Below are 27,152 nucleotides of genomic sequence, written 5' to 3' on the forward strand. Positions count from 1 at the left end.
CCTGTGGGCTCGGCCAGCCTGTCCCTCCTTGCGCCCGCCGGGGCAGGCGCCGTGCAGAGGACGGCCGCACCCGTGTGCCCACACGCTCCTGGCCCTGCGCCAACCTGCCCGCTGTCACCTGGTGTTTGAGGTGGGTTCCCGAGCCCCAGCACACAGGCCCCTGGGCAGCTGAGGGCTCCCAGATGGTTTGGGGGACCAGGGAGGTGACAACAGCCTCATCCAGCCTGTCACACTTAGGAAAACGGACTGCGCCAGAGAGCCCAGGGGTAGGCATGACGCTGAGTCAGACCACGACATTGCCGCGCGTCCGGCCCCTGCGTCCGGCCGTCGGTGGCCTGTGCCGGAGTCCCACCAGGCTTTCAAGAGGAGACCGACAGCGCAGGCACGCAGCCTCGCGCGCTCTGGGCGTCTGCGTCCTGCGCTCACGGACCAACCTTGGCCGCAGTTTTCTCCGGCATGGCCGCAGCCGGGCTCGCAGCCTCCCGAACAGGAACTCGGGGGGTGTGGGCGGCCCCCCGGCGCTCTCCCCATGCGGGCCTGCTGCCCCTCCCTGCAGCCTGAGCTTCCAGCACCGGCCGGCCACTCGGGGCTGGGCCTAACCTGCCCAAAGGGCTCCAAGCGGCCGGCCCGCCGGCTGCTCAACGACAGGCCTCGGGAGGTGTTGGCGCTTTGTGACACAGAGAGGTTGACCCTGACCGGTGAACCTGTCCTGCTGTGGATGCGACACAACCCCGTGTCACATGCCGCCACCCCGCAGGGGACAGCCAGCCCCAGCAGGGTGCTCGGGGCCGGGGCCTGCCCTCCTCGCACGCTGTTCTGGTCCCACCCGCTTCTGGCTCGTCACCTCCACTGCGGCCCGAGGACAGCTGTGGGCCCCGTCTCCCCAGAATCGGCAGGCGCAGGCCACCGCCCCTCCGCAAGGGGCCCGGGCCGAGGTGAGTGGCCGGGACTCCCACAGAGAGGTGGCGCCGTCAGACCAGCTGCGCCCGGCTGAAGACAGGGCCTGTGCTCGGGACGGGGCGGGCGTCCGTCCTGTCCCCATGGGCGGCTCCAGGACAGGACTTCTCAGAGCTGACGGGCACTGGGCACCTCCCGCGGGCGGCCCAGGAATCAAGTCCAAACCCACCTGGCCTGAGCTGTCCCTGTTGGTTTACCTTGAAGTTAGGGAGCGTCACAAGTTTTAAATGATGGAACCTACATATCCCTGCGTTGCTTTAAGATGAAAGGACTGCTTAAAACCTGCCTGCATCTATAGTTGTGTACTAGACGCAGGGGCGGCTAGCAGGGCACGGGGCCGGGGCCTGGGGAACTGCCCGTTTGGGCCTCAGCGTGAGGGCGGCTGCGGCCGGGAGGCCCCGCCCCACTGGCTTGACCCTCGCGGTCTCGGGGGCCTCATGCTGTGGTGTCCTGCCTGTCCCAGGCGCCCCGCCCCTGTCCAATCTCACCTGCCACGATGCTCCTGCGGGCCCCTCAGCCTCCGGCCCCAGCCCAGGCCTTCCCACCAGGACCCACACGTGCCACCGGAGCCTGCTGGCCTCGGGCGCCCGGCCCTCAGGACCGACACCTCGGAGGCCCCACGGCGGTGGCGGCGGTGGCGGCGGCCACGGCGCCCGGCCCTCACCGTGTTCACAGTTCTTCCCACCAAAGCGGAGCGGGCACTGGCAGAGGTACATGTTCCACCTGTTCACACAGGTGCCCCCGTTCTGGCACCAGATGCCATCGCAGAAATTCCTCTGGGCTGCGCAGCCTGGAAACAGAGCAGGACGCGACGCGAGGTCTGTTGCTGTTTCCCGACACCAACCCTGCTGGGGGGACACTGAGTCCGGCGGGTGGTGGCCGGCAGCGGGCGAGCCCGAGACCCCCGGTGTGGGCAGAGACTCGGCCCTCAGGCCGCCCCGCCCGCTGGCTGGGGCGCCCCGGGGCCGGTGGCAGGCCAGCCCAGCGGCGGCACGGCCCCCCACAGCGCGGGGCCCGGCCGTCCTCGAGCCCGGGCGCCGGCCCCCCTGCCCCACCGGAGGCGCGGGCTGGACGCACTCGGGCGCGGTTCTAGGAGGCAGCCCCGCGACCCCCGCGGCGGCGCCGTACCTGCCCTGGTGCCGTTGTTGGCGATGAAGCTGGCCATGTCCACGCTCCTGCCGTCGATGGCCAGGTTCCGCATGCAGCCCACGAAGTGGCGGCTGTGCACCGGGAAGTCTTCGGGCAGGTTGGGGACGCCCCCCAGGAGCAGGGGGCCCGTCAGATCCAGGGACCTGGGGAGGCAACGCCGGCGTCTGTGAGGCGGGGCGGCGCGGGGGGCGAGGGTGCTGCCGTGACGTCACACGGCCTCGGCACCACAGCGCAGCTGTCATCCTGGACGTCGATAAGGGGACGGGGAGCCAGGGCGGCGGGCGGCCAACCGGCCAGAGGCCACGGCGGGTCCTGCCTCCGGCTCCCAGCCCCCCCAGGCCTCCGCTTCCTCACGCTGGCGTCTGACCCGGACCCGCTGGGGGTTTCAGGTCGCAACAGACGTTCAGCGCCAGTCAACAGTGCAACCGTCCTCCAGCCTCTAAGGACCTTGAAGGAAGGTCACCAGCCAACTAGCACCCGGGCTCTGCACGAGCAGCCGCGGGGCCTTGGGCAAGGGGTCAGATCTCTCTCGGGTACAGGTCCCTTATCTGTAACATGGGCGGTCCCGCCTCCGTCACAGCTGTGGGGCGGGCGGGCTCTGACAAAATGGGCGTGGGACTGTCCCATGTCCTGGCCCCCATGGCAGGCGCTCCTCGAAATGGGGTCTTCAAAACCTAGTAAACGTTCCCCCAAAGCCCGGTAGGAACAAGTCCAAGAGAACCTTCCGGGCCAGCAGTACACGGAGAGAGCCCCAAGAGGGCCACAGCGTCTGTGCCCACGCTTGTCCCGGAGTTAGGATGACACCTCCGGGCCAGCAGGGGCCACAGACGGGGACTGCTGACTGGACACTGAGTAGTCACAGAGACCAGTGCTGGGCAGGGCGAAGCCAGCTGCCCCGTGGGGACAGGGCTGGGGACGGTCTCCCGGGTCGGCACGCCAGCCGTCCCCACACTGGGCCGGGCTGGACGCTAATCTGGCAGACACATCTCACCGGGCTTATTCTAGAAGGCTCTCGAAGGTGCCCCCACCAAGGGAAGAGACTCTGCCTCCGGCCCAGATCGGGGCCCCCCCAAGTGCCTGCGTGGGGGGCCCTCCCCGTGACCCCTCGGGAGCAGCGGCCGTGGGCTGGGCGGCCCGCCTCCCCCGCCAGGCGCTCACTTCTTGGAGCCGCTCTGGGTGCCCTGGGCCGCGCAGCTGTAGTTGCCGACGAGGCTGCCGAAGCGCACGGCCACGGCTGTGTCACAGTCGTCCACCGTCACGAAGGCCACCTTCTCTCCGGACGGCCCGTGGGGCAGGCCCAGGCGGCCGATGTTGGGCTGTCGGACGAGAAAGCACAGGGGCGTCAGGGGGTCCGTCCCCCAGCGGTGTCCTCGGCCGACTCACAAGCCCCCACGCACGCCCCCCGCCCACGGAGGGACGGGCACGTGGGGGTGGCGCAGGGACCAACCTGGTTTTAAATGAGTCCCCCGCACCCGCCACTCTGGGTTCATAGGGCTCCCCGCTTCCCGGAAACTCGGAACGCGCCCTTGTTTGGAACGAGGGGCCTCGCAGGTGCAGTTCATTAAGAGGACGTCACGCTGCAGTGTGCTGGGTCCCAATCCAACAACTGGTGTCCTTTTAGGGAAGCAGCCACCAGGCAGACACGTGGGAGAGCGTCACGTGACAACGAGGCAGCGACCGAAGTGACGCTGCCACAAGCCAAGGACGCCGGACGCCAGACGCCGGGATCTGGACGCAGCAGGGAGGACCCCTCTCCCCAGAGCCCTCCGACGCCAGGCCTCCGGACGCTGGGCTGCTTTAGGCCCCCCTGGTCGGTGGTGTCTGGTACAGCAGCCAACACTGGAGCCCGCCCCCCGCCCCCGGAAATATCCGCCTCTGCCTGTGAGTCCAGCACCGGCCGGCCCGCGTCCACGCACCCAAGCACGTTCCCGCTCGCCCTCCCCGCGTTCCTGGAGTACAGACACCGGGACGCCGCAGCAGCCTGGCGCACCCCCTCCACCCCGTGCTCCTGGTACTCCCGACCCTGGGCCCCACCTTCCTCCTGAGCCTGGGTGTGCCCTCTGCCCCAGGGCCGTCCCCACGGGTCACCCACAGACACCCTCCCTGCCCAGGGCGCGTCGCAGTAACTCCTCTGGGAACAGCGACCTCGGGGGAGAAGCAGCAGGTTCCTGTCTGGAGGGCTGCCGTGCGCAGCTGACAACCGACCCTCACGACCGGGCAGCCCCGCCCTGTCCCTCGGCAGCCGTCACCCGTCTCCCGGCCTGCCCCTCGCCCCTCAAGAACACCGGGCACGCCCAGCCAGACAGGACCCCCGCCAGGAGGCGTGGAGCCCGTGCCTGCCGGCCACATAATGTGGCCTGGTCTCAGAGTTCCAGAAACGTGCAGGCGGGCAGAGGGCGGCTCGGGCTGGGCCCAGCAGCTCGGCTCCCCTCCCCGTCTGCACGGCTTGGACAGCAAGGCCTGCGTCCCAAGGGAGGCCTGAAGGTTCGCCCAGATGGCACGTGAGAAGGGCCACGGGCCTCACCGTGGGCACCCGACGCACAGCGGCCCCTTCCCTGCCGGGGACCGTTTTCTCCCGGTGCCCGCAGGGGCCGCGCGGCGTCCTTCCGCCTCCCCCGAAACCGCGGGCTCCGCGCCTGCACGCGGCGGCTCTAGGGTCGGCCGAGTTCATGAGGGGATGCAGTTTTATGCTTTCTTACCGTGACATTGGAAATAGGTCATTGTAAACACAGAGAACATAAAGAAGTCACTCTCTGTGCTTTTTAAGAGGGACGTAGTCACCCAGGTTGTTTTGGAAGAGAGAAGTGTCGTTTGTGAGAGTACACAGGCTGGAAGGCGGGCGGTGGCCCTCCGGTCGCTCGCGGGAGCTCAGCCAGGCAGCCTCGCGGGCGGCCCCGGCGGAGCCCTCTGCTCCCCCGGCCCCCGGCCAACCGCCCGGCCGGGCCGCAGCGTCTCTTCCAGATGAGGACGTAACATCAGAATACGTGTCATTTCCTCGTCACGGGGGCTTGGAGCCCCCGCGAAGCCTTGGTGGGCAAGCCCCAGGGCGCGCCGCCCCCCTCCCGGCCTCCGGCTCCCAGCCAATCTTCCTCATCTCCTCGTACGTCAGGAGGTCTGCGGGGCCGTGGCCTTAGCGGGTCCGCCTCCGGCTAAGCAGCGGTTAGACGAGAATAAAAGCAAGCTGTCTCCCCACCTGGGACGGCAGCCCGCCCCGCCAACACGGACGGCGCCCATGACGGCGGTCTAAGTGGTAGGTGCGCTCCCGGCAGCGAGCTGTCCCCACGCTGTGCGAGCCCGCGTTCTCCCTGCAGCTTGTAATTTAGATGGTTGGGGTGGGTGTGAGGCTTCCCAGGGAAGGACGTAAACAGCATTTATCCTCGGGAAGCTTTAATGACATGAAAGTGCTGTTTACAAAACCGCACTTGCTGTAAATTGCTGCTCGTAATCAACGGCTCAGAGCTACAAATTCAAGCAAAAACAGCGAGAAAAAACAGGAGGCGAAAGGAAAAGAAAAATAGCAACCCTTGTATTTAGAGCAGCACTTGTCGCCTGTTCAGACAGACCTCAGAGCCCGGCACCGCTCGTCAAACCTGCAAGCCTGCCTTTTAGGGCAACAAACAGCCGCTGACAAACAGCGCCAGCCCTCGCTCGGGATTCCCGCTCCCGGGCTCGGCGCCGCGTGGGCCGCAGAGCCGAGCATCCTCAGATGAAGAGCAAAAAGGACCGGCGGGAGAGACGCACAGCGCCGCGTCGAACAGAACCCACGCCACCCGAAGGCCTGCCCCCTGCTCCACCGGGCACCCCCGTCCCCCTCCTCCCGCCGCTCCAGAACCAGCAGCCCAACGGGCCGTCTGCTGGAACACACGCGCCAGCTGTCACCACGAGGGCCCAGGGGATGTGGGGGAAGCGTGTGGGTCGAGGGAAAGGATGCCACAGTTGACTCAAGATGCATGGGGGATGGGGAGCCCTCTGAGAGCAAGGCGCAGAGTCAGCACGGGACCCAGCAGTTCCACGCGTGGGGACAGGCCATGTAGGCTGAAGACAGGGGCTCAGACAAAAGCTCGTTCACAAACGTTCCCAGTGGCTAAAAGGTGAAACAATCCCAAAGCCCACCAACAGATAAGTAGATCAACAAATTGTGGTATGTCTATTCGATGGAATATTACGCAGCCATGAAAAGGCAGGAAGTCCCGACACCTGCTACCAGGTGGATGAACCTCCAACACATTACACTCAGTGGAAGGAGCCCGTCACAAAAGGTCACGTGTTGTATACATGTGTCATTTAATTTATATGAAATGTCCAGAACAGACAAGTCCACGGACAGAGAGGAGATGGTGGGGGCTGGGAGCGAGTGCGTGGGCGCAGGGTCTCATTTTCGGGAGAGGAAACATCCCAGATCTCGACAGAGCCGGGGGAGGCACCTACAGTGAACACACTATAAACGCCCCTCACTCGTTCACCCTGGGCGGGTGGTTTTATGTTGTGTGAATTCCGCAATAAGAAGGCTGCCTGGCCAGGTCGCCCATTCTCACGGCCCGGCCACGCTCTGCTTGGGTGGCCTCTGGGAGCTCCTTCCCCATTTTCACCCGTGAAATGGGGGTAAATGCACGATGCAGCTTCCATTGTGAGGGCTGCGGTAGCAACGCCCCGTGGGAGAGGGGAAGCCCCCCGCCGGGCCGAGGGGCGCAATGTGACCGCACCGGCGGGCGACGGGGAGCGGGAGGAGCGACGAAGGCGCCCGCAGGTGCGTGTGACCTGCTCTCGGTCATCGGCGTGTGTCGCGGGACGACCGCCCACCATGCCGCTCGGTCCGGGGGGAAGAACTCAGGACAGGACACACAGACACGCGGACGGCAGTGCCTGGCTGGCGTCCCGTGTCCACCGCTCGGGTGCGAGAGGGGGATGTGGCTGGAGCTGCCCGCGGAGCCCCGAGGACGAGGCACAGTGCCGGCCGACGACAGAGTGCCTGGCTGTGCCGCACGAGTGGGGGAGGGGGCAGGGAATAAAGTGGAAGACGGATAAACTGATCCTGGTATGGCTCAGGTGAACCTTTGAAGGCTGCCCCTCACGTGCACGACAGAAAACAGCGGCGCGGCCGTATCCGAGGATTTGCACAATTCTTGCATCAGAAAGGGGCCAGGCACAGGGCAGGTGAAGGCCAGGGTCCCTGCGCTGTCCCTCCTGGGGCCTGGCTGGGCCCCACGGGGCAGCCGTCCAGGCCCGGGAGACCCGCCCCTGCAGCTCCAGGCCTGGACAGGCAGGGCGAAGCCGGCACAGACATGCGAACTGGAGGCAAAAGCAGCCGGGCACTGTCCCCTTCAGGCGCAGAGGCAGGGGACGGGGCGGGGCAGGGGGAGGGCGCGCTGAGGACAGACCCACCCGCTCGCCACAGCCGCTGTCTCAGAAAACCCGCCGCACACCTCAGGGGGGCCTGAAAGCTGCAGGCTTTGCAAATCTGTGCAGATCTGGGTTCCTGATTCTCGACCAATCAGCCAGCGTCATCGCTTGGGGGAGGGGGTCTGTCCCTTCTTCTTTCTCTGCCCTCTGTGCAGGCCCGCCCGTGGCTTCCATTTCGACGTTCTGAAGTAGCCGCCGGGGATTTCTGTGCACAAAAGCATTTGGTCCTTACGAAGCGCTCACATTTCTACAGCCTTTTAACCTGTTGCAGACAATTCCTCGTGGGGAGGCTGGTGGGGGTTCGATTTCAAGTGCTGGGCACGGGGGGGGGGAGGTGTGGGCGCCTCGAAACCGGACACCAGGAGGGCCACGTCCCGGGACACAAATGGATCTGTGCTCCGTGTCAGAAACGTTTAAGTGGCCTTCATATCAAAGAATTCACAGATGGCTGGACGGCAGGAATGTCAGGGGGAGGCAAAACGCAGCCTTGAACGTGTGCCGCGTCACTGCGTCTCGCAGCGAGGCTCCAACCCAACGGCAGGTGGGCGCACTGGGCGCAGCCCACGGGTGACCGCCGACTGGGGAACGTGGGCAAGACACCCCGGTCCTGGCACGGGGTGACCAGCGCCCCCTCAGCAGCGAGCGAGGCCCTTCTCTGAGGAAGCTCCCCCGTCTCTGTGCCACGTCGTGGCTAAAAAAGACACGGAAGGCAGAAAAACTGCGCGAACGGCTCTTCACCTGGCATTTCTGCTTAGTATTTTCCTACGTTAAAAAACATAGTTTCAGCCCTGGCTGGGGAGCTCTGTTGGTCAGAGCATCGCCCCGATACACCAAGGTTGCGGGTTCGATCCCGGTCAGGGAACACACAAGGGTCAACCAACAAATGTGTGAATTAGCGGAACTGATGTTTCTCTCTCCCTGCTCCTTCTCCCCCTAAAACCAATCAATCAATAATCTTTTAAAATAAATAAAATGTAATTTCTTTTTATATCTTTAAGAAAAGAAAGAGCAGCGCCCAGCAGCGCGCAGAGCCACGTCTCCATGAGGCGACAGGCTGCTCTCGGGCTCGGACGCAGGGCGGCCGGCAGCACCTGGCCCTCCCTTTGTCCCGTCACCCCGAACACGCTGGATGGTGCCGGCGGACTCTTCTTGTTGGGGACGCAACAAGTAAAAAGAAGACTTCCTCCTGTTTCAAGAAACCTTGGAGTTTCTTTAAAAGCAGTCCTGCCAGAGTTTTCCATGTAATCCACGTTCACTGACCAGCCTGACCACAGGTAAAGGAGGGACGGATGGAGGGACGGAGGCCACGCTCAGTCCCGCGAGGCTGAGGCTGGACGGCCGCAGCTCCGCCAGCCTGCCGTGGCCTCTGCGCGGGCACACACCCCTCCTGGGCCGCGGACGCCTCCGTGGGGACGGCCTGTGTCCTGGCCACCATCCCCGGGGCGCAGCGCCAGCCCCTCACCAGACAAAAGCTCCCGGGGGCTGAGGGAGAGAACCAGACGCCTCCCAGCCACTGTCCCTGCTGGGCTTGGCCACCGGGGTCCTGGGGCATTTACACCAGAGGAGTCCTTTGTCCATCGACACGTGAAGGTCTCAGAACCATCATTCCTTACGCGCAGACTTGGGAAGCTGCAGCAAAACGTCTCTTTCTCTTCGAGGCTCTGTGCTTGCCTGGCGTAGACGGGGGGCCTCGGGCACCCCACGGACACTCACGTCCCCCCACAGGTGAGGTCTATGACTCGGACTGCTGCCCGTTTCCAGCTGGATGGGGGGCTCCTGGGCCACGGAGGGGGGCTCTGGCGGGGCCCACACTGTCCCGGGGGGAGAGCGCCGCCCGCTTCGAGCATGACAGTGTCACTCCAGGCCACGAGGATTTCAGGCCACGGGACGTCTCTTCACAAGGCCTCCCTGGACGCAGGGAGAAAGGCTTGCAAGGGTGTGTGCACGCACAGCCTCACGCACACTTGAGTGTGTGCACGCGCCACACCGCCCCCCCCAGCCGACACTCCCTGTGCGCGCACACGCGCGCACGCACACTCCGGCAAAGCCCGGCCTGCTCCTGCTGGGACCCTCACAGGCCCCCCTTTACCCCCAGGGTCCGCACAGCAGCAGAGACCCCGGGACCCCACAGACTCCAGGGCCTGGCCTCCCCGCCCTGCTGGTCAGCATCCCCGCCCCTACCCTCCCCGTCCCAGGCCACAAGGGTGACAAGCTGGGGACTACGTGGACACGGGGTGGTGGGGGGCGTGTGCTGAGCGAGCTGGGAGGGAGCGCGGCGGAGGCCAACGGGACACGGGGGGAGAGGCATGGCCTCGGCGTGGCGTCCGGGGCCGGTGAGGGCCGCCAGGCCCCGCCCTAGCGCAGGGCCTCAGTTTCCTCCCCCTCCGAGGGCGGACGTGACGACCTCCGTCCCTAAACGCTCTTGTCCCGGGGGCGGGGGGCGCAAAGGCAGAGAGCCTGGCGAGGGCAGGGGGCGCCGGGTGAGGACAGGGGCACGAGACCCGGGAGGGGGGAGGGCAGCTGCAGCCGCCCCGGCCCGTGGGACTTTCCATGACAGGCGTGGACACAAAGCCCAGGGTGGGGCCGCGTTTGTCCCTGGGAATAACTTTCCGCAGCAGGTGACTTTCTAGCATCTGACGGGCTGTGTTTTGGAAAGGAAGCAGGCGGCCCTGGGGCAGCCAGCGCCTGGGCTGGACCCCCGCGGAGGCCGTTGCGGGGGAGACACGCATTGCTCTCCAACCCCACAGGCCAAGGGGGTCCCACCCGCTACGGCGGTGCTGCTATTCCGTCGTTACGCTGACCCGCAGGGCGGACGCCACCCCGGCCCACCCGGCCCGGCAGACGGCCGCGTCAGCAGGAAACGCTGCCGGAGAGAAAACGACTCGCTGTGTCTGCCGGGGACTCGGGGGGACGGGGGCACCTGCTCGGGGGCAACGGGCCCCTGGGGCGTCCACTCCGCAGCTGTTGGGGGGAAGAGCTCGGTCAGGAGACCCCGGTGCGGACGAGGGATGGCGGCCTGCCCGCCCGGCCCTGCCCGACCAGAGAGGCTGCAGGTCCTGTGCAAAAGCCCTCCTGAGCTTTGAAAGAGTTTAGCTTCCTTATCTTGGACGTTCTTTCAGTCTGATGATTTTTTTCAACAGTTTAAAATAAGTAATCAGAAATGGTTCATAATCCCATCACCCAGAGGGCTCCTGCGTGCGCATTCATACGAGAACGTGTGAAATGTGTAAAACGGCGCAGGAAGGTATAAAAGGAACAGGAGAGCCGTCTCCTTGCTCCACGGCCTCCTTCCCAACGGCATCCCCTGGTGGGAGACTGTTTACAAAAGGAGCCTCAACAGCGCCTCCTGTCGCAGGACCGCGGGGAAGGGTAGATACCTGATGTTTCCAGACAGCAGGCTCTGGGCCGGCTTGTGACCTAGCCGCAGCTTGCAGACGCATGCTGTGCATGGATTTGTTTTTTTAAGGGGAAGGGACCCTTCGGGGAAAAAATACGCTTATGCCCGCACGTATATGGCTAGCTTTCGAAGTTCTCTTAATTAAGCTTTTTGTTGGGAGGTAATTTTAGGTGCACGTGCTACTAACAATAACAGAGACCTCTGATCCGGATCTGCTGCCCAGGCTCCGCCCGGGCTGCACTTCCTGCCTTTGGGCAGCGGAGCCTCCCAGCCCAGATGTGGGGGCTGACAGTCAGGACACAGTATTTCCATCAGCACCAGCCCCCACGGGCTGCCCCTTCCCAGCCACACCTGCTTTGCGCCCAGGCCGGGCCTGTGGTGGAAAAAGCTGCCGCGAACGTCCGCGGGCGGGCTGCGGGGTCTGAATTCTCGAGGGGCGCTGCCGGTGGCTTCCTTTGTTGTACTGTCCTCGTCTGCTTTTGGTATCGGGCACTACTGACTTCACCAAATGAGCGGGGAAGCGTTCCCTGCTCCGCTGTTTTCTGACTATACAGAATTCACGTAACTCTCCAAACGTTTGGAGCGTTCTCCAGGGAAACCATCTGGGACTGGAGATTTCATTTTAGGGAGTTTTTAAAATTGCAAATTCCGTTGCCTTCAGAGAAACACAGTCGTTCACATTATTTTTCATCTGGATGGGTTGGGGTAGTTTGTCTTTTTTGAGGAATTGGGAACTTATTTTGGATGTTAGTGATCTATCTTCTCTTTTTCCTAGTCAGTACTGGCAGATGTTTCCCAATATTATTGGTCTTTCTAAAGCTGTCTGGTTCCTTTATTTCCTTTATTGTTTTTCTGGTTTCAACATCACCAGTTTCTGCCCTGGCTGGTGTGCTCAGCAGACTGAGCACTGGCTTGAGAACCAAAAGGTCACTGGTTCGATTCCCAGTCAGGGCACAGGCCTGGGATGCAGGCCAGGTCGCCAGTGAGGGGCGTGCAAGAGGCAACCATACATGGATGTTTCTTTCCCTCTCTTTCTCCCTCCTTTCCCCTCTCTCTAGAAATTTAAGTAAAGGAGATATTTTTTAAAATTAAAAATAAATAAACAAAAACATGACAGGTTTCTGCTTTCTTCTTTCCTTCCTCCTACTTGCTTTGGGGTTTTATTTTTGCTCTTCTTTTTCCAGATCCTTCAGCAGTTGCTTAGATTATTGACTTGAGACATTTTCCTCTTTTCTCACGTAAGGATTTTTTAGTACTACGAATTTTCCTCTCAGCCCTGTTTTAGCTGCATCCCACATGTGTTGCTATTTTGTATTTCATTCTGTTTAAATTTGTAAACATTCCTAACAAACTTCCTTTGTCTTTTTCAGAAACTGAACGCTTCCATCAATCTCCCTCAAGCTTTCAACTGGCAACCCCCATTGGAGTCGGCTGGCGGAGTCGAGGAGCAAGGCAGCAGCCGACGAGCCGGGGGCGACGCAAGGGCAGCTGGGGAAGGCGAACGGCAGGCAGGGCGGTGGCTGGGTGAGGTGGTGCCCCGGCGGGGTCGGGAGGTGGTTGAAGTAACGATTGAAAAAAGAAATAACTTTGCTGAGGGCAACAGAAACAAGGTTTGTTATTGAGAGAGGAGAGAATTATAAACATGGAGGGCAAGAAACTAGAATGGACTCCATAGTATTGGACTGGAATCCAAGGTTTTCGCTGAGATAGAAATGAACGTGAATTTCAGTACGTGTAAGTGTGTGCATGACGGTGTGCACACGCCCCCACACACACATCCGCGCGTGCCCTCGCTCCGCCCAGTGGGGGAGAGAGACCGGGCGCAAGACACCCTGGCAATGATCCCACCACACCCCGATGCCCTGGCTCCTGAATGCCGCTTTCCTGAAAGAATCCCGAGTTCTGGGGATAAATGGCCGATTCCAGGGCTGGGACAGGGAAAACACAAAATAAGCATGAAATGTCTTTTTTGTGCCAAAAAGTAAAGGAGTGTTAATAAAAGGAGGCGGGGGTTTGTCCAAAGGACAGCGCTGGCCCTTCTGCCTGGGTCCTTTTAGCCAAATCTGAGCTACGGACCAAGTAGGAAACAGTCTGAGCATCAAGTCAATGCTGTGGGTCCCAACGCTGTGGGACCCCCAGTGGGGCGCAGGGCCTGCGTTCCAGGGAGCGACTCTCGGTTGGCTTCTAGAAGCTGATTCTACAAGAGAACCGCCCGCCCACATTTATAAAACATGACAATTACAAATGCTTCCATTCACACGGCTTTGGGGAAACAAAGAACATTCCTGTCACTCTCTACTCAGCCATTTTCCACCTTTCTGGACACGTGTCACAAGGTCAGGCATCGGGGGGTCCTTTAACAAAAAACCCAGCCACACAGGTGTCCCTGTACCTGGCCTGTGCCGGGGGGGGAGGGGCAGGAACTCGCCAGGCAGCACAACAGGACAGACGCCTAGAAGGCCCTGGTTCCAGCCACACCTGAGTTCCAGGTGTGAAGAAACAGTCTGCACGGCGGGCACAGACCCCTCCCCGACCCGCACATTCACGCTTGTGCAGGCTCCTGGTAGGAATGTTTACCCGTCTTCCGCAGAAGCCTCAGGAAAAATGTTCATCTCTGACGAGGGGATGATCTCAAATCCTCCAGATCAGCCCCAAACCAGCTCCCTGGGTGGGTGCGGGGCGGGGCCCTGCAGCTCCCTCGGTGCTGGACGGGGCTCAACGTGTCAGTGCAAAGCGCCTGCTTTTGAAAATACCTTCTCGGAAAGACGCCCAGCTGCAGTGCACCCTCCACCTCAGTGACGGCGATGAACCGCCGGCAACAGGCCTCCGTGCGCACAATGTCACCGAGCGCAGAGAGCACACTCCTGCCTTGCTCCTGCCCAGGGGCAGTCCCATGGCCCTTGTCCCCTGTCCCCTGGCTTCTGGCCGGCCTTGGCCAATGGGAGCCCAGCAGAAGACCAGAGGGCGGGTGGGGCCAGTGGTCAGCTGACTGCGTCCCTCGCCGATGGCCACAGCTCCACCTGAGCGGCCCCTCCCCACACCCCCTCTGTCTGGCGCCACCCCGCCCTGTCCCCTTCCTCCGGGACTGAGGTCACAGCCCGGGCCCTGCACTTCCCCACATCCCACCCCCTTTGGTCAGAAGCCCTCCTGGGCCCGGGCTGGTGCGGCTCAGTGGACTGAGCACCGGCCTGTGAACTAAAGGGTCGTGGTTCGATTCCCCGTCAGGGCACAGGCCTGGGTTGTGGGCCGGGTCCCCAGGTGGGGGTGTGCAAGAGGCAACCACGCATGGATGTTTCTCCTTCTCTCTCTCTCCCTCCCCCCCTCTCTAAAAATAAATAGATAAAATCTTTTTTTTTTTTAAAGAAGCAGCAGCCCTCCTGGGAACACCCTGTTCAGGGAGCCTCCGCTTCCCACCCTGAGCAAACAGCCGGGCGGGCTCCCGGGACAACCCGGGCAGGGCCCGAGGGGCCCCGGACGTTTTCCGCCCGGGGCGCCCCGACACGCAACACAGGCGCCGCCCCGGCGAGGCGGGGGTCCAGGAGGGCGCCTGAGGCAGCGCGGGCCGGGGCGGGGAGCGTGGGACCCCCGGCTGGGGCAGGCCGCCTGAATAAAGAGAAAGCAGCTGTGGCGGGCCCGCAGGCGCCGCAGGCTCAGGGGGCAGGCTCAGGCCGTGGGGCAGCACCCCCCACCGCCCCCGGCCATGGCCGCCCCGCAGCGGTTAGCCCACACGGAGGGGTGGCTGCAGGGACCACAGAGAGTGCAGGGCAGCCTTCCCGACTCCGGCCAACTGTCCTCCTGCCTTCCTGCCCCTGACCCCGATCCTGACCCCGCCGGCCCCCGTGCCTCGAGAAGCACCAACACAGAACTCGGCCCGGGGAGACAGACCCCCACGATCGGGGCATCGCCCTGTGCAGAGCCCACGCAGACTGCGTAACGAGGCTGCAAGACACCGCGCTCACGGCTCGGTCTCCTCCACAAAACCACCTCGGGCAAGACAGGAAATAGCTGGGCTCGGAGAGGAAGGGCCTAATCCGCGCCCAAGGCCTCGCTCTGGCGCGCTGACAGGCAGCCCTGGAGATGGAAGCAGGGGGCAGGGTGGGTGGCAGGCTCGGTGATCCACCTCCACCTGCCCGTCGTCTCAGGAGAGGCCCCTCCCCCGCCCCGGACGTCCGGGGGGCTCTGCAGTGGCGAGAGCTCTGCCGCCAGCGGGGGGCCCCCCAGCCCACGCTGCTGTGCCGGGAGATGGGCGGTGGCGAGGACCTCGGCGGGGTGGGCAAGCCGGGCGTCCGGTCCCTGCTCAGGGCGACACGCCGCCGCTACAGCCGTTGGCAGCTGATCCCAGCTCATGCTGCCGGCAGCCTCTCTGATGGGGCGGGCTTGGCCGCCGCCAGGAGCCTGGGCCGGTGCTGGGGGACGGCCCCCACAGGGGAAGGGGAAACATGGCGCTTTCCTTGCTTCCCTGACACGGAGCCCGGCCCCAGGGGGTCGCCTGGCCTTCTGACCGACCGGCCTGCCCCCTGCCGGGCTCGCAGCCCCTGGAAGCGCGCCCCACGGGGACCGCCAGTCCCTGGTGCCCAGCCGCTGCCAACAACGGGCGGGGCCAGAGGCTGGGCGCCCCTCAGAGGGGAGTCCAGGCCACCCAGCGGGGACGAGCGTTCTCACAAGGCGGCCACTACGGGCCGTGGAGCAGCGGGCAGACGAGAGCGCCCACCGTCTCCTTCGGCGTGTGCACGACGTCGCGACAGAAACTGGATGTCTGTGGGCCAGAACGCCCCTGACCCCTGGCGCCCGTCCTTGGGGACTAGGAGGGGTCACGGTCACGGGAGCCCTGCTGCCTACAAATGTCCTCGCCAGCGCTGCTTGCACAGGAAAGCCGTCCTCATGGTGTGCACAGAGAAACTGGGGCTCCCGCCCAGTCTGCCCATCTGTCCGCCCTGCTGCTGGAGCCGAGCCAGACCCCGGGGTCAGACAGAACAGTCCCTGAGCTCAGAGGGGCTGTGCCCCGTGCTGCCGTGGGGCCAGTGAGGTGGGCGCACAGGGCGTGGCTCTCCCTCGGTGGCTCCTGACCTTCCAGGACGTGGGACACGGCCTATGTCCAGGGGAGTCGCTGTCCCTCACTACCCTGTCGAGAGAAAGGCTGGCAGGTCAGACTCTCTCCAGGGGGAGGAGAGACGGGCAGAAAGGACCCGCGTGGCCGGCAGCCGGGGCAGCGCTGGGGGCGCCCCAGGGCCACCGAGGAGGCGCAAGAGGCCGCTGGGCGTCGGCCGGGAGGCGGGTCACGGGGGTCCGGGGGATGGAGGAGAGAGAGCCCGACAGCGCCTCCAGCCGCGAGCCCCCGAGGGGTAGATGGGGGGGCTGCCGGCTCCGACGGGGCGCCCTGCATCCGAGGGCGCCCCTGGTGAGCAGCAGCTGGGCGCACCTCACGCTGGCTGACAACTGCCCCAAACTGCCACAGGGCCACCCCCTCAGGAGAAGACGCAAGGCCCCAAGAAGGGGCGATCTTGGCACGTGCAGCTCCGTCTGCGGAGACCTGCTATCTCCTGGCCTCAGCCACCGGGCCCCCACCCCCGTCCCTTCACCGCGCACACACGTTCCTCCACAAGCAACCCAGGGGCCACCACCGTCAGCCCTGCAGGAGGAGACCACAGTAACGGGGCGGCGGCGGCCCTGGCCCTGTCCCGCCCGCCTGCACATGCCCTCTCCTTCGTCCCCGACGTCCCCAGAGGAGCACTAGGCCCACCCTGGCAGCCCAGACCCCTCCGAAACCCCTCCTTCCCCCTCGCGGCAAACAAGGCCCAAGGTCACGAGAGTCAGAGCCTGCCCGGCCAGGGGGACACGGGCAGCTCCTGCCCAGCGGTCAAGGACATCTGAAGAAAATGGGGGTCACTATGCAGGGTGGTCATTGCTGGGGGCTGTTTGGGGCGGCTGGGAAATGACACCCAGGGAGGACAGAGGGGAGGGCAGCCCCAGGGAGGCAGAGGGACAGCCGGTGACAGGCAGGGGAGAGGAGAGCACAACCTCAGGCCACGTGGTGGGGGCAGCCGCCAGTCACTGGTGAGGCGGACCCCTGAAATGCAGCGACATGGAGGGAAGAAAAAGCTCCCCGCCACGTCCCCTCCTTCCAGGGGGAGCCCCGCGTCAGCCAGCCAGGCCAGGCCAGGCTGAGCCCCGCGAAGGCCCCGGGGCGGGGGCGAGGCCGGCGCGCACCCGCCAGAAAGACGCCCCGGGAGCATTTCCCAGGACGGAGAAGACTGGCAAAGCCACTGCAACGGGGAGCTGCGCCTACTGATGCACAAACCAACGACGCGTTTCCTTACAAGCCAGTAAATAGCAAAATAAAACGAAAGCAAAAGTGCCCGCACCGTCCCAGCGTTTCCTCGGAGACCTTCTGGCGCTTGGTTACTCCGGGCAGTGGGTCGGTCCGGCACAGGAGCTGCGTTTGAATGGCCAGCAATCTTAGCCGCCAGCAGTGCCTCGAGCCAAGGCAGCTACAGTGAATGCGCTCTTTCTGCGTCCTTCCCGGCGCTGAGTGATCTCTGGTCCCTGTGTCCCCCTCCCCCCTCGCTCGGGCTCCCAGGGGGAGTATCCCGCCCAGCACAGCGCTTGGACACATTCGCACAGGCCCTCAGCAAGTGCTTGTTTCCTAAGTCTTCAACCAGCATTAAAAAAACTTCAGTCTAAATGTCTCAGGACAGAAAAGCTGCCAGGCCCAGCAGGAGGCGGTGTGGGGCGCCCGTCCTACCTTGTTGTAATACTGCACCTGCACCGAGTGCCACCGCCCGTCGCTCACGCCCCCGGGGACCTGCGGGGCCACCGTGGTCCTGGTCTCGCCTGCGGGAGGGAGGCCCAGAGAGAAGGCAGAGGTTAGCGGCCCCCCGGGCGGCAAGGTCTCTCCTAACAACCAGGACGACGTGGCGGATGGCTGTGGACACGTCTCCCCCACACGGGCCCCGGTTCTGGAACCCGGGTCGGGTCTTCTGGAGGGTCAGCGTCGCAGGCATCGCCGCAGCCGACGTCTCCGTGCGTCCGGACCCTCACCCAAGGCACCCCGGGCGCGGGACCAGAGGCTCGTGGGGAGTGCCCCCCAGAGGCCGCGCGGGGCTGGGGCTGCCGCCCCCACGCGGAGGCCCTACCTGCTGAGAAGGTGAGCTGCACCTGCTCCTCCACGACCTCCAGGGCGATGAAGTCGTGCTTCTCGTTGAAGCGGCCGTTGTAGAGCAGCAGCGCGTTCCTCTCCTGGGTGGCGAACCTGCGGGCCGGCGGGAGCACGTTGTCGCGTGTGGCTGCCGGCCAGCGGGGCGGGAGCCCTGGGCCTGTTTCCCTCATCGCGCGCTGACAGCCCGAGAAACCTCTGGGAGCGGCGTTCTCTTCTGGGAGAGGCAAACCAGGCTCCACGGGCAGTCCCGGTGACCACGGCCGAGGCCACGCGGAAAGGTTACATTTGCACGATGTTCTAGGAAGATGGCCCAGCTGCTCTGCCCAGGAGAGGTGTTTGGACAGAAAACGCACACAGGGCATCTTCTGCAACGGACGGAGACCCCACGTGGCCGAGGCAGGGCCCCGCCTCCCCCACCGCCCTGCAGCCACATGGAGCCCTGCGGCTGCCGCCGATGCAGCACGGACCCCCGCCCCGGGCCTCTGCGGCCCTGGCGGCCTCTGCCGGGAAGCCCGCCTGGCTCTGCGGGGCTGCGGGGCTGCTCCAGCGCACTCTCCCCTGCTCGTTCTATCTCACGTGTGTCCCCCGGCCCATCGGTCTATCACTTCGCTCAGTGCGTTTCTGAAATTATCCTTCCTCACTCACTTGGAAGACCATGCGCCCCTTAAGGGAGGGTGGATCACTCGCGCGCCGCTGCGTCCCGGAGCCCAAACCGGGGCCTCGCCCACACGAGGGCTAAGCATGTGCTGGGCGAACAGGGAGAGGGCGAGGGACGGGCAGACGGGAGAGGACGGGCAGACTCGTCAGAATCTACGCTTCCAAAGAGTGAACCCCACTTCCGCCGATGGAGACAAACGGTCTCCGGAGCCCCCCGCTCCCCACCGCCCTGGGGTCCTGGGAAGCCGGTCCCGCGGCCCCCGACGGCAGGGGGCGGGGGGGAGGTCCAGACACCGGGGCCACCACACGCCTCCCGACGCCCGTCACAGAGGGCCCGGCGGACTTCCCGGATGACCTCGGGCCGCTCCCTGAGTTGGCCAGGCGGCTCTCTCATCGGGGGTTAAACGGGGGACGGGCTCTGCTTCGACTCGAGGCGGGCGGGTCCCAGCGCCTGTCGGGCCCAGCCCGGGGCGCCAGACCTCAGCCGGGCGTGCCGGCCAGCGCCGCGCTGCACCGACCTCGAATCCCTCTGCAGGGACGCAGCAGAGCCCATGACGGTGTGCGGACGAGCAGCTCTCAAACTGGGGCCGTGGGCGCGGGGCGCGCAGGCACAGCATGGGGGCGGAGCGAGACCAGCCCGACGCCCCCCCCCCAGGTCCCACCGTTCTCTCGGGCAGGTCCCACTGCTGGACGTTCCTCTCTGGGGCAGGGGGAGGGCCGGCCGGTCGAAAGGCCCCGCGGGGCACCCTCCGGACGGCTCTGACCCGCTGGAGACGAGAGCTCGGGACGGGACCCAGGGCCAAGGCGGGGGGGTGGAGGGGGCGTCTCAGCCGTGCCAGAGGCGGGGGTGGTGGTGAGAAACGAGCCCACAGCTCGGCGGGGGCCGGGAAAGCGAGAACAAAGCTTGGGGCGGGAGGAGGGCAGCAGAGGCAGCTGGGAACGCGGGGCCGCCCGGGGAGCAGGCACTGGGCAAACAGAAACTGGAAAGAGGAGAAGCCGCCGGAGAAAGCAACCGCCCGAAACAAAAGCCTCTGCGGGTGCCCCAGCCCACCTTTCTCACGGTGCGCCCCTCAGGAGGCACAGCCTCCCCCCGCCGGGCCCCGGCCCCAGCCGCCCCGCCCGAGCGCGGCTGCGCCTCCGCCCAAGTGGGGTGGCTCTGCTTTGAGGGCCCTTTCCCCACAGGACACGCATGGTTTTGCAGTGGCCCTCACGCCCTGGCTAGCGTCACTTACACCGGAAAGCGTCCATAAATTGCTGTCAAATGGGAGCATCTAAAAATACTGTACGTGACAAGCAAACGACCGAGCGTGTCACGTGGACATCTGATTAAACATTTCATTTTTCGGTCTCTCCCTGAGCCTGCAGTCAGCAGACTTCCTTTGTTTCCGGCAGGTTGGCCAGCGGCCGGCCCACCTCCGGCGCTGGGACGCCTACCCCCTTTCAGGTCAGGCTGCTGAGCCCTGGGGCCTGGGTGTTGGGGCGCAGAACCAGAGGCCCTGAGGCGCTCTGGGACCGCCGGCCGGCAGGCGCGGGCCACAGCTGGACCTCAGCGCGGTGGCTGCGACAGGCCTGGCCAGGGGTCCCATGGGGTCATTTAAACCGAGGTTTCAAAAAGGACAGGTGCCTGCTTTGGAGACTTTAGTACAATCCAATAATCTGACAACCAGGGCAAAAGTCAGGCCCAGGGAGCCAGGCACGGCCTCCCGTGCCAACCGAAGCGCAAGCAGGTCCCAGCCACGACGGGGAAACCCACTGGGCATCAACCAAGGGTCCCTGGCAGGGCCTTTGCAGGCAGTCGGGGGGCGGGTGGCCTGGCCCACAAGCAAGGGCGTCAGAGGCCGAGGCGGTGGACACGCAGGCAGTGACCGGACCGTCCCGCCGGAGCTGGAACGCAGGCGTCGCCGGCCTGGGTCAGGGGGGCTTCCTGAAGGAAGCAGCAGGGGAGGGGAGGCCAGCCGGAGTGGGGAGAGGAAACGGCTGGGGGGCAGGTCCAGGGAAGCACAAGGCGGCAAGGTGGCCACATCCCGGGGCGCGAGGTGCCAAAACCGGGGGCCGCCAGGGATCAGACCGCGGAGGCCCCGAGCATCTGAAGAAGTTAGGGCTTTACCGACGTGGCAGGCGGGCTGGCAGCCCAGCCCCCAGGACTGACCTCGCGGGCTGAGAGCAGGAGACCCCAGCGCTGCCATACCAGGTGTCCCCAGGGAGGCAGGGAGAGGGGACGGTGGGAGCGGCCAGGCGCTGGGAGGGAGAGAAGTGCCCGGATGTGGGAGACACGCGGTCAGGAGACTTGACACCTGCCGGGGCGGGAGGAGGAGGGGAGAGGACAAGGATGGCCCTGCCGCCTGGGGCCACTCTGCGGACAGGGCCCGAGCAACAGGGACCGACATGGGTCCCCTCTGGGAGCTGCTGAGCGCGGGGCACGTCCACGTGGCAGTGTCAGCAAGCCAGAGCGCTGGCATGTCAGTGCCCCAGCCTGCAGCGCCGGCTCCGGGGCGGACCGGGGCTGCCCCGTGCAGGCTGCGCGCCCCGCGCCTCCTCGGCCGCCCCTGAGCTGCGTCTGCTTCGAGGGGCCCCTCCCCCTCCGCATGGACATCGAGGGGCTCTCCTGCTCTACGCGGAGCCCCCTAGGGACACGCTGGGGGCGTTTCTGATTCTCCTCTGCTGGCGAGCGCCCCCCGCGTGACTGGTGCTCGGTAAACTGAGGGCATGCACTGTGTGTCCTCCAGGATGCACCCTGTGTTTCCCATGCGCCCTTTCCCTGGACTCAGCCAGCGCCCCTTCCTGGCTCCACTGGATTTGGGGGCGATGGCGGTGCCCCTCGCCCGGATGACCAGGCTCGGTGACGAGTCACGCGAGTGCTCGGCAGGGCCTGTGGGCTGCCTTCCAGGCGGGGCCCGCGCAGAAGAGCGCACTCCATCCCGCCTGAGACGCCCTGATCGCCAGAGGGCAGCTGAGAAGGAGCAGCTGGGCCCGGGGCCCCTCAGGGGGGACACAGGACGCAGCAGCCCTGCTGGGAGCCAGCGCCCCGCAGGGGACCCCCTAGACATCAGCACAACCAACCAAACAGGAAACTACCGCCTGGCTGGGGTGGCTCCGTGGACTGACCGCCGGCCTGCAAACCAGAGGGTCGCAGGTTCCGATTCCCAGTGCAGGGCACCGGCCTGGGGTGTGGGCCAGGTCCCCAGGTGGGGGCGCACGAGAGGCAACCACACAGGGATGTTTCTCTCCCTCTCTTTCTCCCTCCCTTCCCTCTCTCTAAAAACGATAATGAAATAAATAAAATCTTTAAAAAAAAAGTGCCCACTCTACTAAGTTAAACCTGATGGAAATTTTAAAAATAGGAACGATAGATTTGTAAAAATTAAATTAAACCTGCATTCTCTCTCGGAGAAAAAGACACAAAAATAAGCTCACGACCACCGCACACGACCCCCAGGCTGCCAGGCCGGGGTCCTGCGCGGACGCGCGGGCCACACTCACGTGAGCGAGACGCTGAAGTGGAAGCGCTGCCTGAGGCCGCGGAAGGTGACGAAGGACTGAGGCGGGAAGCTGCGCGTGGTCACCTCGCAGTAGGGCCTCTCAAAGTCGCCGGGGGGGCACACGCAGTGGAAGCCCCCGATGAGCAGGTTCACGCAGGTGCCCCCGTTCTTGCACACACCGTTGGCGCAGCGGCCCGAGCGCGCGTTCACCTCGCAGTGCTCGCCTGCAGGACGGGGCGCGGGACACGGGTTACTCAGCGGCCCAAGGGAGCAGCCAGCAGGCCGCCTCGGGCCCAGGGGACACGCCCGCAGGTGCGCTGCCCAGAGAGAGGCCACACGGCCGCAGCTCCCAACGGGAGAGTCGCCTCAAGCGCCCAGCAGGGCTGGCCGCCGCTGGACCTACGGCGTCCTCATGGGAGCCACGGCCCCCAGCCCCGGGGGCGCTCTGAGGGTGGGGGTCAGCGGGTTCCCCATAAGCACCCCCTGAATTTGTCAGGTGACTGAGTCCCACGAGCCCTGCCCCGTCCCAGGCCCGCTGGGGTGCCTGGACGCGGCAGGGCAGAGAGACACGCCACGTGGAACCTTCCAGCATCCCGTCCCCTCCCACACCTGGGCCCACCGCATCGGCCGAGCACAGGAGAGCCGTGACTGAGCCATGAGAGCACTGGCTGGTGTCACACGACGCCCAGGGCCCCCTCCCCGCCGCCTCTCGGGCAGACCGCCCATCCCCCAGCCGATTCCAGGTTGTTTTGATCATGCCTGTCTCTGCCACCGGCCTGTGAGCTCACCAAGGGCAGGCTCCACTGTGCCCCAACGTCCCCCCTGGAGCCTAATTTACTCTTGGTGACAGGAGGGTTCCAGAAGCTTCTGCACAGAGCGATCAGGCAGCCCAAGCTGAAGTCCTCTGCCTCCGAGGCCCGTCGGGCCCACAGCCCCCGAACTGTCAGGGGGGAGGGTCCCCGGGCTCGCCCGCAGCTCCTGGGCCAGCCGCCGCATCAGGCAGCAGCGGCCACTGGACGGCCCCGCTGTCCCCGACGCCGAGGACATCGCCAGCCCCTCGCAGGCCTGCTGACTGTCAGGGGCTGCCAGCAACCGATATCCACCAGCTCCCATTGATGTGCTTTACCAATTACTGATTTTTAAATGGATGCCTTTTAAAATAAAAGCACTCTGTCCTCCTGCAGGGAACCCTTGCGGCATCGGCCTGCCGTGCTCCGCGCCGGAGCCGGTCCTCCTGTCGGCCCGTGGATACTGCTCCTTTCAAATGGCCGCGTCGCGTTCCGGTAGAGGACCCCATCGAAGCCGAAGTCACCGCGTTCCTTGTTCTACGACGGGTGGGCGCGTACGCGGTTATAGTTCTCTGTTACTACACGTAGCGTCTCACCACGTGCCCTTGGTGTGCGCTGCGGACATCTCCCTTGGGAGAACTCACCAAGCGCTGAATCAAAGGACGCACACAGTGTCCATTTTGCTATTTCTCAACTTGCACGCACTCTAGGGATGGTCGATCCGGAAAGTCTTTTGCGTTAATGACATCGGAATCTCAAAGGTGTTCTGTCTGCGTGTATTTTTGATGAGGTTCAGCACCTTTTTGCATTTTATCGGCAACCTCTACTTCCTTGTCTGTGAACGGCCCCAATGACTGCTGTGCTGGTTTTTCTCTCGTCTGTGACACACGCACGGACCCCCTCACACGCGCTGAGCCGCACATACACTTGTACACACACACCCGGGAGCCGGTCCTCCTGGCGGCTTCTCCAGGCGGGCGGGCGGCCTGCCTGCGGCCTCCTTCGATCCTGTGCATTAACTTCCAATGCCCTTCACACACTTCAAGTCCTCTAATCTCTCCTTGCACAATACCTGTCACATTTGGGAGTGTCTGCTTGGCATGTCGGTGGCCCAGTACCGTATACTCTGGGAAAACAAAGCCACCGTGAAAGGACAGGGTGGGGTGTGCTCCCCAAACCGTGACGGCAAACAAAGGGAGGCCAGCCCCGCCCTTCCCACATGCTCTGCCCAGTGCTGTTCCAGAATGTTCCACCCGGGCCCTGGGCCAGACGGTCCAAAGTGCACCTGGATGGGAGTGACGCCCCCGCGCTGGCCACAGCCACGCCGGGCTCTGCTTTCCCTGGGGACCGGGAAGCCTGCACTCACCCCACCTCCCCACCTACGCTCCCCAGGCTCCTGTCGCCCACCCCCAGCCTCCACCACATCCTCAAAAAGCCACCTGTCACCACGGCCCCGAGGAAGGAAGGCCCCCGCACCCCCAGTGAGCAAGCTCTCCACTGTCCAGAAGATCTGAGCTTGACGTTGTTGCTGGTATTCCTGCTTCCAAATGCAGTTTCCAGGGGCTGCGTGGAGGCCTCGTCGTGAATGGAGGGTGCTGGGGGCGGAGGCTCGTCCTGCCTCGGCCACGCGGGGCCCTGGCCCCGCCTCCCGCGCCCACGCAGCCACCTTCACGGCCCTGACTGTCCCGTGCACAGGCCCTGAGGGAGCGCGTGGCCATCCTTCCCCGCACCCAACGACCTGCTGCTCCACGCGAGCCGCCGTGGAGCGGGCGCTTGTTTTAACCATGAAGTTAGTTTGTTTCACTTCCACCAGGGCCGCGGTGTTGTTTCCTAGGGCTGCTGGAAGGAAGTCCCGCAAACGGGAGTCCTTGAAACAGCAGCAATGGGATCTCTCCCAGTCTGCAGCCAGAAGCCCGGAAGCCCGGTGGGGGCGGGGCCAGGCTCCCCCGGACGGCCCCCGAGGCGGGTCCTCCTGCCTCTCCTGGCCCCCGGGGACGCCAGGGCTCCTCGGCTCGTGGCCCCACCGCCCGGTCTCTCCCTCCATTGTCACACTCCCCGTGTCTCGAACCTCCCTCTCCTCTCTCTGTAAAGACACTGATCATCGATTCCGCCCCGAGAGACTAACTCATCTCCTGTGGAAAGACCCTGTTTCCAAGCGAGTCACAGTCTGAGCTCTGGACACGAACGTGGGGGCAGCACTCAGCCCACTCAGCGGCCCTCGGCGTCTGTCCTAAAATCACAACCGTAGTAAGTGCTGGCAGCTGCTCACACGGGGCCCAGGTGACACGGGCGTGTGGCCCGCAGGGCTATGTTCCCAGGCTCGCCCGGCGCTGGGTTCTCAGCCCAAGGGCAGGCTCCTGCCCAGCCCTTCTCGCCCTCCGCCCCCCTCCCCGGCCAGCACGGGGGCCGGCTCCCCACGCCGCGGCCACCCACTTCTCCCCTTGTCTTCTCCCCTGCAGCCCAGACCTCACACCTGACCTTCCCGTCCCCTAGCCTGCTCCCACGGGGCCCTCACCTGCAGGAGGGTCACCGGCTGTCCAGGGAGGCAAGCGGAGGGAGCCGGCGCCCCCCCAGCCCCCGCACAGCCACAGCAACCGCCTCTCAACCTACCGCCTCCCACACCCGCTGGCTCCCACTAACGCAGGATGGAGCTCCCCAGAAAGCCGGCCCGGCCGCGCCCTGGCCTAGGATCAATCTCTCCGCCCCAAGCCGATGTCCCTGCGCCTCGGGGCTGCGGGCCCTCAGCCACCAGCCAGCTGCCCACACGCGCCTGCCCCGCACGCCGGATACAGGGTCTGCAGGGCAGGTGGGGGGCTCAGCGGGCCAATGCAGGTGCCCACCCCTGCCAACCACGACGACCCAGCAAGCCTCCTTCCTCTGGTCCTGCCTCCGGGCCTCTGTGGGTGGCTCCCTTGAGCCTGGATGCTTCTGGAGGCTTTGCCCACCAGCCTGACCGGTCCGGGGGCCCACAGCAAACTCTGACGGGCCCAGGATCCCCCCGCTCCAGAGGGCCAGCCCCAGCCCCAGCCCCAGGGCCACACACGTGGTGTGGCTGTCCCTCAGCAGCTGTCTCCCCAGGCTCCAGGGCAGTGGCCAGGTCTGTTTGGGGGCCACATCAAAGACGATCGAGTACACAGGGAGCGTCCCGCGTGTAGGGCCTCCGTGACGGCCAGCACGGGCGGAAGGGTGGGGGCGGCGGGCGCCGATGCCCGCCGGACCCTAGGGTCGGGCCTGTGGAGTCACGGTGTGCCAGGACCCCTGATTCCAAGCCAGCAATGAATGCTGTGCAAAGTTACAAAACCGACCTAAATCATGCACTTGATTCAAGTAGCGTTGGGAATACGTTGATGTAATAGACGAAGAATTCTACCGCCAAACACGCCCTTTTAATGAAAGGCAGGGAGAACTCTGAGCGTTTCGGTTTCGGATGAACTGGGCCGGCCGGGGGAGGGTCTCACCTCCAGGCTCTGGAACCTTCGTTCAGGGCCCAGATGCCCGCGGGCACCCCACAGGGGTCTCCTGCCCAGTCCACGCCGGGGCTCCCCACAGCGCCCGCCCCAGCTCTGTGTGAACTGTACGTTAACCCTCTTCTGTTTTTCCTTAAATGTCCATGTTCCCTGCAGCGGTGCACTAGCAAACCCTGACGGCCTGCCCGGGCGGCTGGGGGCCCTGATTTGTGGCTTTTGCTCATTTCCACGGGGCCCATCACCCCCGCGTCACAGCCGCCGTCAAGCTACCAACGTGGTATCACTGAGCACGGAGCTGGGAAGAGACAGCACAGAACAGCTTGTAATTTCTAAACTCACCTTATCTCAGGTAAGTGATTTGGATCAGGTTTAGTGAGCCTCCTACCTGTAATTCTGGCTACACAGCTCCTCTGAGAGACACTAGTTTAATGAAATCAATGTTCTCAGAGGTGCACGCTATGAAGACTTAACTTTATCTTTTCTAGGGATTCTCATTCTAAACACACTTGGGCTTCTCCTTACGTCCCAGTACTCTGCTTGGAGTCAAATGCTCGCTCTGAGTCACTTGAAACCTGGAGGAAAGTCCCCGCCCTCCTCCTACCCCCCGATTCCAGCAGGCCCCACCCCCACGCCCGGATCGGGTGCACCTGGGCAAACGGATCGCCGCCCTGAATAATGCAGGCCGCACGCCACCGGCCCTGC

General features: G+C 64.6%; 1 protein-coding gene across 1 annotated transcript in view; it reads right to left on the reverse strand.

The window, feature by feature from the left end:
* Positions 1 to 27,152, reverse strand: part of CELSR1 (cadherin EGF LAG seven-pass G-type receptor 1) — a 103,749-nt gene that overhangs the window by 29,536 nt on the left and 47,061 nt on the right. Inside the window, exons 3-8 of the mRNA XM_054582596.1 lie at positions 22,197 to 22,419; positions 18,037 to 18,152; positions 17,646 to 17,734; positions 3,265 to 3,422; positions 2,086 to 2,249; positions 1,622 to 1,747 (exon numbers count right to left, since the gene is read on the reverse strand). Coding sequence (XP_054438571.1) covers positions 1,622 to 1,747; positions 2,086 to 2,249; positions 3,265 to 3,422; positions 17,646 to 17,734; positions 18,037 to 18,152; positions 22,197 to 22,419 — 876 coding nt within the window. The remainder of the gene's footprint in view (positions 1 to 1,621; positions 1,748 to 2,085; positions 2,250 to 3,264; positions 3,423 to 17,645; positions 17,735 to 18,036; positions 18,153 to 22,196; positions 22,420 to 27,152) is intronic.

This window comes from Pteronotus mesoamericanus, unplaced genomic scaffold (assembly GCF_021234165.1).
Source record: "Pteronotus mesoamericanus isolate MK-2021 breed Mesoamerican mustached bat unplaced genomic scaffold, CSHL_Meso_final contig_702, whole genome shotgun sequence".
NCBI lineage: Eukaryota > Metazoa > Chordata > Mammalia > Chiroptera > Mormoopidae > Pteronotus > Pteronotus mesoamericanus.